Below are 13,962 nucleotides of genomic sequence, written 5' to 3'. Positions count from 1 at the left end.
ATCTACCATTTTCATGGAATGAAGGATAGTCCAGTCATTAGGGCATTATCCCGGCACTTGAGACACTTGGGTTTAATTCCCTTCTCCACCACAGATTTCCTGTATGAACTTGAGCAGTTCACTTAGCCTCTCTGTGCCTCTGTTTTCCATTGGTAAGTACTTTAATATTAGTGATTTTAGTAAAAGAAGGCAAACTAAGTTTAAGTGTAATTAGATACCAATTAATTTTATAAAGTTTGCCTTACAAATTTTATATCACTGCAAATAAATAATCAAGGCTCAAGACCAAACATATACTGTATAAATTTACAAGGGAATTTTTCAGAGGCTGAAGGCAAGTAGAAAAAAAAATCTGCTTCTTTTCCAATTATGGTGTTTTTCTTTAAGTAAAATGCCGGTAGTAAGCATTTCAATGAAGTGTTTGGGGCTTTTCCAAGACTGAGAGGAACATTTGGGAATTTTCAGTAATTATTACTATTGGGAAATTCTGAATCTCTCGATACATTTCAAGTATATTTCCATAATCTTGCTAATCCAAAACATCATCACATAGCACTAAAATAAGACTTTGCTATTTACTTTCTTAATCAAGTAACTAAATAATATGTGAAAATAAAGTGAAGCAGAACTTTCGGTAGGAAGAGAGCCATCTATCAGAATTTTCATGCTGGTCAGAAAAATAGGTGTAAAAATTCTCGTTTAGTTGAACAATAAAATCAAAAAGGTTTTAAATGCATAACCTTCCTCTGAAAAATTACTCTTTATAAAGCTCTCATTCACAGTAGTGGATGCCATTACAGAACACTTTGGCGTGATGCTCACAGTCTCTCTTCTTGTAAACACATTTATTTTGTTAAAGGACCTAAGTAGTACTTTTATATTAGAGGTGAATTAAAGTTGCAAAACTTTTGTAAAACTTCAAGAATGGAAATATGCACTACATCCCTTTAATAATACATTGTATTATTGGCATATTTTAACATATTTGACAAAATATCTATTTCCTTAAAATCCTGTAGCTCAGATTTCAAAGATATCCTTGTTTCTCTGCCAGTGAGAGGGATAGAAGTGCCATGAAAAAAAGGATAGAACTGTGCTATTCCACATACAGAAATCCAAACACCATGTCTGGTCTGCTCAAGACTGGATCCAGACCTGTATTTCACATATGGTCCTTGAAAATGTTGGTATAACCCACTGGTGAATGTGTCTGATGAAGTGGGCATTCACCCACGAAAGCTTATGCTCCAATACTTCTGTTAGTCTTAAAGGTGCCACAGGACCCTCTGTTGCTTTTCACAGATTCAGACTAACACGGCTACCCCTCTGATACTGGTGAACGTGTGTTATCAGTTCCCCTCTGTGCTCAATCCTTAGAGGATAAGAGTCTGTTACAGTTTCTGCTATAGAAATTGGCTCTTCAGCTTTGGAGGTCCCTAGTTCAATCCCTAGTGTGCTGGCCAAAATAGCAGCCATCACATAGGTATTTGCATTTTGGAATTAAAAGTGACACTTAATATAATTCAGTATTGGAAATAGCTTTTATCAAAGAATTCCTGGTTTCAAACTGTTTTAGTGTCAACGCCCAAAATATCAGAATATGATTCAGAATCCCCAAAACTCAGAATTTTTTTTTTTTTTAAAGCACCAGTGATGGAATTTTGTCTGTCTTCTGGTTTTTTAACTCCCCCTGCACATTCCACAATGTGCAACTACAAGTTGAAAATTCAACCTTATATGCATAAATAAAATGTTCTATGCAGCGTTATAGCCATGTCAGTCCCAAGATATTAGACAGACAAAGTGAGTGACGAAATTCAACTTCTGTTGGTGAGAAAGACAAGCTTTTGAGCTCACACAGAGCTCTTCTTCAGGCCTGCAAAACTTTCTCTAAATATCACAGCTAAATACAAGATGGAACAGATTGCTCAGCCAAACCATGGGAACAGCCACAGGTACTAGGATGGCTCCCCAATATGCCAACCTCTTCATGGACCTACTTGAAGAAGAATTTCTCGGCAAATGCACCACAAAACCAATAATATATTTGAGATACATTGATGATAATTCCATCCTCTGAACAGATGACAAACTCCCACAGAGATTTCCATCACAAACACTACCCATCTATTAAACTCTCTCTGGAACATTCCCACACCAGCATCAACTTCCTGGACACCATGATCAGCTTCAGCAATGGAACCCTACAGACAACTATATATAAGAAAACCATGGATCACCACACCTACCTTCATAGATTCAGTAACCACCGCAAACACACCAAGAAATCTGTTATCTACAGCCAGGCATTCAGATACCACAGAATATGCTCCAAGGAGAAAATCCAGGATATACACCGTAACACACTTAAAACCACCTTCACCAAACAAGGGCACTCCACCAGAGAAGAGGGGTAGCCGTGTTAGTCTGGATCTGTAAAAAGCGACAAAGAGTCCTGTGGCACCTTATAGACTAACAGACGTATTGGACAATAAGCTTTCATGGGTGAATACTCACTTTGTCAGATTCATGTAGTGGAAATTCCAGAGGCAGGTGTAAATATGCAGGCAAGAATCAGTACAGAGATAATGAGGTTAATTCAATCAGGGAGGATGAGGTCGTCTTCTAGCAGTTGAGGCGTGAACACCAAGGGAGGAGGCTGCCAGACAACTCTCCAATACCAAATTCTACAGGCCACTTCCCTCAGATCCCACTGAGGAATATACTAAGAAACTGCACCATCTACTCAGGACACTCCCTACACTAACACAGGAACAAATCAACATACCCTTAGAGCCCCGACCAAGGTTATTCTATCTACTACCCAAGATCCACAAATCTGGAACTACCCCATCATCTCTGGAATTGGCACTCTCACTGAAGGACTGTCCGGATATGTGGACTCTTTACTCTGACCCTACGCCACCAGCACTCCCAGCTATCTCCGTGACACCACTGATTTCCTGAGAAAACTACAATGCATCGGTGATCTTCCAGAAAACACCATCTAGCCACCATGGACGTGGAGGCTCTCTACACAAACATCCCACACACAGATGGAATACAAGCTGTCAGGAAAAGTATCCCTGATGACGCCACAGCACAACTGGTTGCTGAGCTCTGTGACTTTATCCTCACGCACAATTATTTCAAATTTGGTGACTATATATACACCTCCTGACCAGGGGCACCACTATGGGCACCCGCATGGCCCCACAATATGCCAACATTTTTATGGCTGACCTGGAATGCTTCCTCAGCTCTCATCCACTCACACCCCTTCTCTATCTATGCTATATTGATGACATCATCATCTGGTCCCATGGGAAGGAGACTCTGGAAGAATTCCACCACGATTTCAACAGCTTCCACCCCACCATCAAACTCAGCCTGGACCAATCTACACGGGTGGTGCATTTCACGGTACAAATAAGCGATGGTCACGTTAACACCACTCTATACCAAAAACCCACCGACCGCTATGCCTACCATCATGCCTCCAGCTTCCATCCCAGACACACCACACGATCCATCATCTACAGCCAAGCACTGAGGTACAACTGCATTTGCTCCAACCCCTCAGACAGAGACCAACATCTACAAGATCTTCACCAAGCATTCTCAAAACTACGATACCCACACGAGGGAATAAGAAAACAAATCAACAGAGCCAGAAGTGTACCCAAAAGCCTCTTATTGCAAGACAAGCCCAAGAAAGAAACCAACAGAAGTCCACTGGCCATCACCCATGGTCCTCAGCTAAAACCTCTCCAACACATCATCAGTGATCTACAACCATCCTGGACAATGATCCCTCGCTTTTACAGGCCTTGGGAGGCAGGCCAGTCCTCACCCACAGACAACCCACAAACCTTAAGCATATTCTCACCAGCAACCACACACCGCACCATAGTAACTCTAACTCAGGAACCAATCCATGCAACAAACCTCGATGCCAACTCTGCCCACATATTTACACCAGCAACATTATCACAGGACCTAACAAGATCAGCCACAACATCACCGGTTCATTCACCTGCACATGCACCAATGTAATATACGCCATCATGTGCCAGCAATGCCCCACTGCTATGTACATCGGCCAAACGGGACAATCACTACGTAAAAGGATAAATGGACACAAGTCAGATATTAGGAATGGCAATATACAAAAACCTGTAGGAGAACACTTCAACCTCCTTGAACACAGAATAACAGATTTAAAGGTAGCCATCCTGTAGCAAAAAAACTTCAGGACCAGACTTCAAAGAGAAACTGCTGAATTTCAGTTCATTTGCAAATTTGACACCATCAGCTCAGGATTAAACAAAGACCGTGAATGGTTAGCCAACTACAAAAGCAGTGTCTCCTCCCTTGGTATTCACACCTCAACTGCTAAAAGAGGGCCTCATCCTCCCTGATTGAATAAACCTTGTTATCTCTAGACTGATTCTTGCCTGCATATTTATACCTGCCTCTGGAAATTTCCACTACATGCGTCTGACGAAATGGGTATTCACCCACGAAAGCTTATGCTCCAATAGTTCTGTTAGTCTATAAGGTGCCTCAGGACTCTCTGTAGCCCCTTCCACCAGAGAAGTGGAATGGAATACCCAAATAACTTAAGATAAATCAGCAGAAATAAATTCTGTTATAACCGCACATCCTTAGCTGTCACATAGCACCCCACACTGCAGCCTATATGGGTATCATCAAACAAGTACAACTCATACTCAATAGGGATCCATCCCAAAAGAAATCTTTCTGAACCCCCTCTTCTAGTTTTCAAACAACCCCAACCCCTCAACCTCTTCAAGCTCATCATCAGAAGCAAGCTCCCCAGAGACCAGGACACATCAACTCAAAGCGGCACTAGACCCTGCCAGGACAACGGATGCAAAACCTGTAGCCATAGCTTCACTGCTACAACGATCAGCCTTCATCCCCCAACACACCTTTCAAGATCCATGGGTATCCCTGGGTACAACATGTGGTATACCTCATCCAGTGTACTAAATGCCCCAATAGCAACTATGTGGATGAACCCAGACAATCCCTATGCTCTCAAATGAACTCTCACAGAAAAAATGATAAAAGACAAAAACAACATATAACCTTTTCACAAAGTGATCACTCCATATCTGGCCTATCAGGCCTCATCCTCAAAGGAAACCCACACAACACCTTTAAAAGGCCAGCCTAGCAGCTTAAATTCATTACTCTGCTAGACACCAAAAATCATAGACTAAACAGAGACACTAGATTTATGGCTCATTACAGCAATCTATAACCCACTAACAACTCCCCCAGATGCTTCCTGCCCCTTTCCTCCCCTCTCACTGGAAGGGTATCAATGGGCCTCTTCACCTTGAATGGTCCCTTGAAACATGTGTCAACTACTTATGTTAAACAATCGTTTCCCTCTTGTATTTAGCAGGGACACTCTGAGTAAGTCTCCCAGACCCGAAGGAGAGATCTGCGTAAGCTCAAAAGCTTGTCTCTCTCATCAACAGAAGTTGGTCCAAAAAAAGCTATTACCTCACCCATCTTGTGTCTCTGAATAAAATGATCGCATACCAAAAATGTAGCCCCCGGGTCCATGACTCCCCTCCATCCCACTGTTCAGAGGTTTCTCCAGCTCCCTCAGCCTCCAATTTCCGGAAGGCTCCAGCAGCTCCCAGTCACCAACTCTCAATTCTATCCAGGTAGGTAGTAAATTTCCCTTGGGCTACTGCCTCCATTTACTCCCCTTCACTGTTCTGTGGTGGGCTGGGATAAGGATGCTGCTGCTGCAAAACTTGGAGAGGGGATGGCTCCACTGTGCTGAAACTGAACAATGCTCTGGGTGCTCAAAGAGCATAGGGATGCCACGGTACTGTGACAGCCACTAAGGCTGTATGCAGCACATTGGCTTTCTAGAGGTCAAGAGGGAAAATTGTAGCAACTCAAGCAATATTCCTGAACTGCCTGTAATAGGCTGAATCTCATTGGATTTGAAACAGTTGAACACTGGGTATATTTGGATGCAATCTGAATGCTGAGGCTTGGACCTATGCTGTTTTTTATTCCTTTTCTTAGCTCGTGATGTACTGGTGATTTTACTCAGAAAACTAGAAACCTGAAATTCAGGATTTCTCAGTGATTGTTAAAATGCAAGGCCAATTACACTGTTAATGAACAGCCATATTTCTGCCCTCCCTCTTCCCCCTCCCCTCCCATTATGGAGCTAAAAGACTAACTTTTAGCAAAACCTTTGTATGAAGTCCACTAAAGACGCAGTTGTTGGGGGTTGGGACACCAGTCTTTCCCTCTAGTAACCTAAATGTTCTTCCCACCTTTTTACTTTTCAGATGTTTATTTGTCTTTCTCCTTTTCTTCTCCAGCAACTTCTGACCAGAGAGATTTGTGGTTACTGTGATTTTCTTTGAGTGAATACTAACTTCTTTTGCTTCTTTAAACACTGGTGTCATTTTAGAGATGTAGTTTGTCTTTACAGAACTTTTAAAAGTCTATTGTTAGACGTTAAGAGACTAAACTCATCCATTGTACAGAATCAATCAAGTACAGAAAGTAAAAGATATTTACCTTCTTTCAATTTCCTGTCTGTAAATAACTTAGCAGCATTATAAGAAACTTTGTATAAAAATTCGCAAAGAAAAGTAGAATGTGAAATATCTTGAGAGAAGCCACTTTCAAAACTAGTATCATAGTTCGGGAAATCTATGAAGAGAACAAAGACAATAAACAACACTCAGAATTTCCATTATTAACATTTACAGCCATTTGACCTCCTGCGTCTCATTTCTTGAATACATAACTGATAGTGTACACAGTTTTCTTCACCTCATGCTATGCAAGATTTAAATTATATTCCTAGTATTTTATATATTGCTCTAATTGAATTATTCCTTGCATATATTGAGTAAAATAATGAAGTGTGAATTAAAATACTTACATTAGGTGCGATGTTACTGTAATCCAGCAAGGATAAATGTAAAGCACCACATGCTTTTATTTTAAAAAAAAAATGTAAAATAGTTGCTTTACTAAACTTCACTTAATATACTTGAACAAAGAATTTGTTTCCTCAAGTCTCAATCATGCCTTTGCTGCAAGCTCAGAGCAAAGAGCAAAACGAGATTGTAACTGTCACCATCAGTTTTCCCGGTTTCCCCTTACTCTGAGGAAAGAAGGGCCCTTTGCCAGGCACACTACATAGCTATCCTGGCTTGAGCACTGTGGGGAACAGAGACATAGAACAGATTGCAAGACTCCCACCTTGACTATCTGGGGCCTTAAGATCATTGCACCACTTGCCTTTGAATCATAGAATCATAGATTATAGGACTGGAAGGGACCTCGAGAGGAATGGAATATGGCTGCTTCTTAAGTGAGAGTGCACATTACACCAGGCACCAGAGTCTGCACTGGCTTCTGATTAATGTCTGGGTGGAATATAAGGAATACAAAGCCCTAAATAATTTGGGAACTCACTGCCTGAGACCACATCTCAGAGCCGTATGAGCTAATATTGACTTGATCTAAGACAGAGGGTGTTAATGGCAGTGTTTCCCAGAATCCTTGAACTCTCTCCTCTCTGATCAGTCCAGAGTTGTTGACTTTCAAGGCATGCTCTAAGGTTTCTCTCTTTTCTCTGAGCTACAACAGAAGGCATGAGATGAAGGAACCAGGATGGTTTGGTGGGAGTAATGCTATTATTTTATGCTGACTTGATTAAAAGGATGTCCTATATTTTGGGAGATGGTTTTGTGAAAGATGGATAAGTCTGTGTGTTGCAGATACTGTTAATGATTCAAAGGCTTGTAGTAAGCACCAACAGCCTCAGTAATGTGCTTTGAACAAATTAAATGGATACTTAAGTAAAAGTCCCACAATCATTATCATATGGTCTCTCCAGGTTCTCTCTGTGATTAATATGAAGGCTCTTGATTTCCACCAACAAGCATGCAAGTTACATGTGACTTTTTCTTGATTAAGCGAGACCTTAAGCGTCATGTTTTAGCAAAGGAAGTAGTGTCAAAAACACAATTGTATTTTAGCAAAAATGAAATTTAACTAATTCCACCACCCCATGTTCCTACACCACACCAAGCATATTTGTCAAAGACTTATACTTTTTCAACCCAGTACCGATGTTCTAGACTTTTCTCCATTAGCTTGTTACATAAAGAGAGTTTAAAAACATTAAAAACGTGAAGAGGACATAATAAAACTCTATACCTGAGAATTTATTGTGGTAGAGGAATTCCATTTGTAGCCTTTGTCCTGCTTTCTTGGCTAGTAAGTAAGGAGTACTGTAAACAGGATCTCCAGTGGCACACATAACATCAGCTCCACTAAATAGCAATGTCATTGTTTCCAACACGTTTTGTTTAACTACTGCAGCACACAGGGCCTAATCATGTAGGGGGGGAAATAACAAGTCAGTTTAAAACAGAAAATGAATGGGAGTAAGTATTATTATTTTTTATTTAGGTGCAAATTCCGTTGTCCCTGAACTAAACCCCCACGCCCTCATTCACAGATCCTGCGTATAGCGGAAAGTAGTAGGAGGGAGAGGGAGTAATAGGTAGAGTTCCCTCTACTGTCCCTGCAGTGGGGTCTGAATCCTCCATGTTCTGCAGAGAAAAGGCTGTGTGAAGTTATTACACAGGGTTGGCTGGCTTAAGTCAACAGATATGCTTGTAGAGGTAGCATACTGCATATAGGAAGTACTCCACTAACCCTCTCCCTCCATAGCCTTAAGAGAATTTCTCCCTCTCACATCCAAACTTCTACAGAAAGCTCTTGCTGTCAAATCCCTGGTATTTGGGGTTGACTGAAAGGACAGAATTTGATCCCAAGACTCTGTGCTAAGTGAAATTAACAGATTGTATTTAGAAAATCGTGTCTTTGATTGATAAAGTGATTAATGATTCTGGGGCACCTCAATTTTAGGGCACCCAAATTGAGATAACTTAAAAGGGGCCGGATTTTCAGAGGGTGGGTACTAAGCACTTCCTGAAAATGAGGGCCCTTTAACAAGTGTGAAGTTGGGTGATATCAATCATTAGTCAAATCAAATCACTTTTGAAAATATTGATCCACATCTTTAAATCAAGAGAAGTTATAGTACATGATTTCTGCAATCTGTACCAGTTTAAGTTCCATGATTTAGTGTACATTTAATATAAATTTATTTGAACTATTTAACAAACAGGTTTCTCTGAAATGAAAGACAAAATACTCTTGTTGCATTGAGCAATTCTATCATGTCAGTTGCATAAATCAACATGTGTTTATCTAGTATATATGAAAGGACTTTATGTTACTATAAAAGAGTGAAAATGACCCATAGAAATGAGGGACTGGAAGTGACCGCAAAAGGTCATCTAGTCCAGTCTCCATTACTTAGGCAGGACTCTGTATTATCTAGCTGATTTCTTTTTCTGAATACTGATACAGTGAACTTTTAACTGACAATTGACCGAATCTCCCTTCCCTCCCTCCCCCCACAAAACGACTAAACTATAAATAAAATCACTCTCTCCATATATATTTTATATTTTTCTGATGAAAAGATTGGGGTCAATTTAAAAGAGATTATACTACCACTCTATTTTACAAGGCATGTATAATCCAATAGTGGTCTAGATGATCTATTGAGGTTCCTTCCAGTCCTACACTTCTATGATTCTATAATTACTTGGCAATGGCCAAGTGATTACAAAATAATGTCATGTCCCCGCAGAGCACTTGATAACTACTGGATAATTACATCTGAAGTTAAGTGATTAACACACACCAATTATATAGACTTTAGTACACCTCTACCTCGATATGACGCTGTCCTCGGGAGCCAAAAAATCTTACCGCATTATAGGTGAAACCGCGTTATATTGAACTTGCTTTGATCCACCAAAGTGTGCAGCCCCGACCCCCCGGAGCGCTGCTTTACCACGTTATATCCTAATTCGTGTTATATCGGGTCGCGTTATATCGGGGTAGAGATGTAGTTAGAAAAATGAAGTTTACGAAACAGAAATAAAAAACTACAACTTTTTTCTATTGTTCAGTTACCATCTAGCCACTGATTCATTATATGGTTATTACAGACAAGTTACACAATGAAAATAGAATGCTCTATTTTCCTAAGCAGTTTTGGGTGAAATTCACTCCTCTCCACATGAAGCATAAGAAATCAGTTTTTGTTGTGGTGAAGTCAGAGGGTTTGTAATAGAATTTAGTCAAGTCCGTGGCAAACAGTAAGGTTACACTGTGGGTGGGCTGGATGCCTTTGACTGTCTTTGAATGAAATGAATATGCATTTGTTGCAAATTCTCATGGCTACAGGACTATAAAATATAGCTATTTCTTTAATACAGTGAGAGGTTCTCCTTTCAATAAATGAGCTCCTCTCTTTCCAGTTGGAAGCAAAATCACTTTTTGCTAACTCTTATTTGCTAAACTCAACCCACCTGTCCCGCTCCCCCACTTCATTGAATAGTGTGTATGTACACACATTTTCCAAGTCTGACTAAGAAGTAATCAAATATGCAATCTGTCCAATCTCTGTGTATTTTAATCCTGACCACAGCACTTCTTCCCTATCCATGGACCTCAGTACATGTGACTATGCGCTCAAATCATCAATGGAAAGCACAGGTCTCCTTTATGAGACAGAATACTGGATATCAAGAAAGCCATACAAAAATTAAAAGTTAATCTTAAATTTGCCATCTAATAATTGATGACAATCTATTTGTTAAAAAGGAATACTGAGAGCTCTAGATTTCTCATTTCATTTGTTCCAGCTTGCTTCTCTTCTAATGGGGTACAATCTACCATATAAGAGTGCGCATGAGTTACTTTCACACTTGATAACACTCCATGATTTAATGTAGTAGAATGATGTTACATGTCAAATGTATTATATACTACATCGGCTGTAGTAGAAGAAACAAGCCACTGCAGTGGGAATTTCAATCTGCCAAGTATGTACTTGAAAATTAGAAATCCATGATTAAATGTATGGTTGTGAATAGGCATATTAACAGGAGACACCATCATCTTTTACAAACACAAAGAAACAGATTGAAAAAGCAGCAACAAAAATAACATGGGTCATAGTTTTAAGAACTATTAACAGACATTATACATATTGAAAATATTTCAGAAGATCAAAAGTATGAAACATATTGAGGTCATTTAAGAGTAATTGTACTGTATGCCATATGATTTGTTGCATGCAAGAGCATAATCCAAACAACAGTATCAAACAACATGACCTGCACCTAAAATGCAAGGTGAACAGGCTTAATTTAACACAATATATTCAGAAGTTTTTATTAAAGGCCTCTCAAAATACTTGTGTGTAGAGGCAGCATATACTGAGTGCTACCAGTTAACTCCATACCCTTCAGAAGATCAACCACAGATCACAACAGATCATTCAATCATTTCTACCCCCAAATAATGGCTAAATGCTATGGAATTAGAATTTGGGGACTTTTTCTGATGAAGGTATTTTACTACTTGAGTAAGCAAAGAGCTACATACTGATAATGCAGCGGACTGTACAGATAAAAAGTATCTGTCATTATTAACTCTAATAGCTCACATGTAGCCTTGGACAATAACACTGTTAGTGGCAGTATGTTAGCCAGGACATTGTCTCCTATCAGTCTAAAAAGATGTTATACAAGAACTTAGGTAGAGTGATTGGGAGGGATCTCTAACTACACATTTACACTCACAAATAATGAGGGCGGGACTTAGTTTACCACAATATTACCTTATTTAATTCTTCTTTGGTTTTGTAGCCCAAAGGAGTTTTCCTGAATTTTCCTTCTTTGTATTTTTGTGTAATAAACATTATCCTTTTTTCTAAAGGGGAGTCCATATGCAATTCCTCTTCTGGTTGAAGTTTTCCTGCCCAAAAACTGTTTGCCCTTTTATTTCCAATGACAATAAAAAGCTGCCAAAGAAAAAGAAAAGGTAATTCAATGCAAAAGATATTGAGGTAAACTATAAAATCTTTTAATCTGCTAAAGTGAAAGATGATTAGAGAAAATGGAGTTGACTCTGGGGAAAAACAATGGAAGCCTCAACAGAATCATTGCTTATGCTGTCCTGTTAAATGGTGGATGAATAATGAACGAGTCCAGAGTTCTATGTCCATGATTAATCACCAGTAACAACCGAGGCTTAACAATGCTACTCAGACAGTATTTCAAAAGGAACTGGGCAAGATCTGTAGAAAGGTTAGCAACAGAGGATAGGCAAATATGTACAGAAGCACAGTGTACCAGCCTAGTGCTCCTTATAAACTTGGAAGTAAACACCAACTTTTACCTGTCAAAGTAACCAACTAATTTCCCACAGCAAAAGGAAGATGTGAGGCGATGAAGAGGGATCTCATTGTAGAGAACAGATACGGTTACTCTTAAAAAATGTCTTCCATTTTCAAAAGATTTTATTGTTGGATAAATATTCCCTGGGAGTAAAAGGGGGAAACATTGCTGGATGTCTCTCAACACAAAATATTTTAAGCACCACTACTGCAGGAGATTCTCAGGAAGATTATTCTAGAGAGAATAGCTTTAAAATTTCACTCACTCCTTTTCTTGAACTGAACTTGAATTTTTCCTACAAGTGTGTAATAGGGAGGAGTCCAATTTAGGACTAGATTAAGGGCCCGTTAAGAACATTTCCAAAGAAGTCATAGCAATGCAATGCTCCCTCACTGGGTGGACTGCATTCAGTTAATGTTAGCAGGGAGCTGTCACTGCTGGATAATGGACTGCATTCTGGAGGGTGGACTGCAGTTGTACTGATTCTCAGTGTGAGGATATAGAGTGTGTGTGTGTGGTGGAAGACCACTGTAGAGACCAGCTACAGTCTAGCTTTGCATATCTAATTTATATCAAAATTATCAAAATCATTTATGCAACATTAAGAAGTATTTAAAGCAGTATTGCCAAATTATGATTGTATTGCTAATCTCAGGATAATTAATGTATTTCTTAAAGCCCCAGCTCCTGGAGTCATGCAACTTTCTGTTAAAAAAATGTATTGAGGGGAGAGTGGAGAAATATTTCAGCCTTCATGGTTTTGGCGAGAAGCTGGAAAAAACAGAAAGGAAATAAAAGTAATTAGGGCTGTCAAGCGATTAAAAAAATTAATCGTGATTAATCGCACTGTTAAACAATAATAGAATACCATTCATTTAAATATTTTTGGATATTTTCTACATTTTCAAATATATTGATTTCGATTACAATACAAAATACAAAGTGTACAGTGCTCACTTTATATTTGTTTTTATTACAAATATTTGTGCTGTTAAAAAACAAAGAAATAGTATTTTTGCATACACCTCATACAAGTATTGTAATGCAATCTCTTTATCATGAAAGTTGAACTTACAAATGTAGAATTATCTACAAAAAAAATTGCATTCAAAAATAAAACAATGTAAAACATTAGAGCGTACAAGTCTACTCAGTCCTACTTCTTGTTCAGCCAGTCACTCAAACAAGTTTGTTTACATTTGCAGGAGATAATGCTGCCCACTTCTTGTTTACGTCACCTGAAAGTGAGAACCGACGTTCACATGATACTGTTGTAGCCAGCACTGCAAGATATTTACGTGCCAGATGCTCTAAAGAGTCACATGTCCCTACATCTTCAACCACCATTCCAGAGGACATGTGTCCATGCTGATGACGGGCTCTGCTCAATAATGATCCAAAGTAGTGCAGACCGACGCATGTTCATTTTCATCGTCTGAGTCAGATGCCACCAGCAGAAGATTGATTTTCTTTTTTGATTGTTCGGGTTCTGTAGTTTCTGCATCAGAGTGTTGCTCTTTTAAGACTTCAGAGAGCAGGCTCCACACCTTGTCCCTCTGGGATTTTGGAAGGCACTTCAGATTCTTAAACCTGGGGTTGAGTGCTGTAG

General features: G+C 39.4%; 1 protein-coding gene across 3 annotated transcripts in view; it reads right to left on the bottom strand.

The window, feature by feature from the left end:
• ARAP2 (ArfGAP with RhoGAP domain, ankyrin repeat and PH domain 2) overlaps window positions 1–13,962 on the bottom strand; it is a 205,577-nt gene that overhangs the window by 97,420 nt on the left and 94,195 nt on the right. For all 3 annotated transcript variants that reach the window (XM_024106718.3, XM_065596990.1, XM_005286388.4), the window contains 3 exons: window positions 11,795–11,977; window positions 8,242–8,416; window positions 6,586–6,720 (listed from right to left, as the gene is read on the bottom strand). In XM_024106718.3, coding sequence (XP_023962486.2) covers window positions 6,586–6,720; window positions 8,242–8,416; window positions 11,795–11,977 — 493 coding nt within the window. The remainder of the gene's footprint in view (window positions 1–6,585; window positions 6,721–8,241; window positions 8,417–11,794; window positions 11,978–13,962) is intronic.

Source organism: Chrysemys picta, chromosome 5, assembly GCF_011386835.1.
Source record: "Chrysemys picta bellii isolate R12L10 chromosome 5, ASM1138683v2, whole genome shotgun sequence".
NCBI classification, from domain to species: domain Eukaryota; kingdom Metazoa; phylum Chordata; order Testudines; family Emydidae; genus Chrysemys; species Chrysemys picta.
This window is presented reverse-complemented; position numbering and strand designations above follow the sequence as displayed.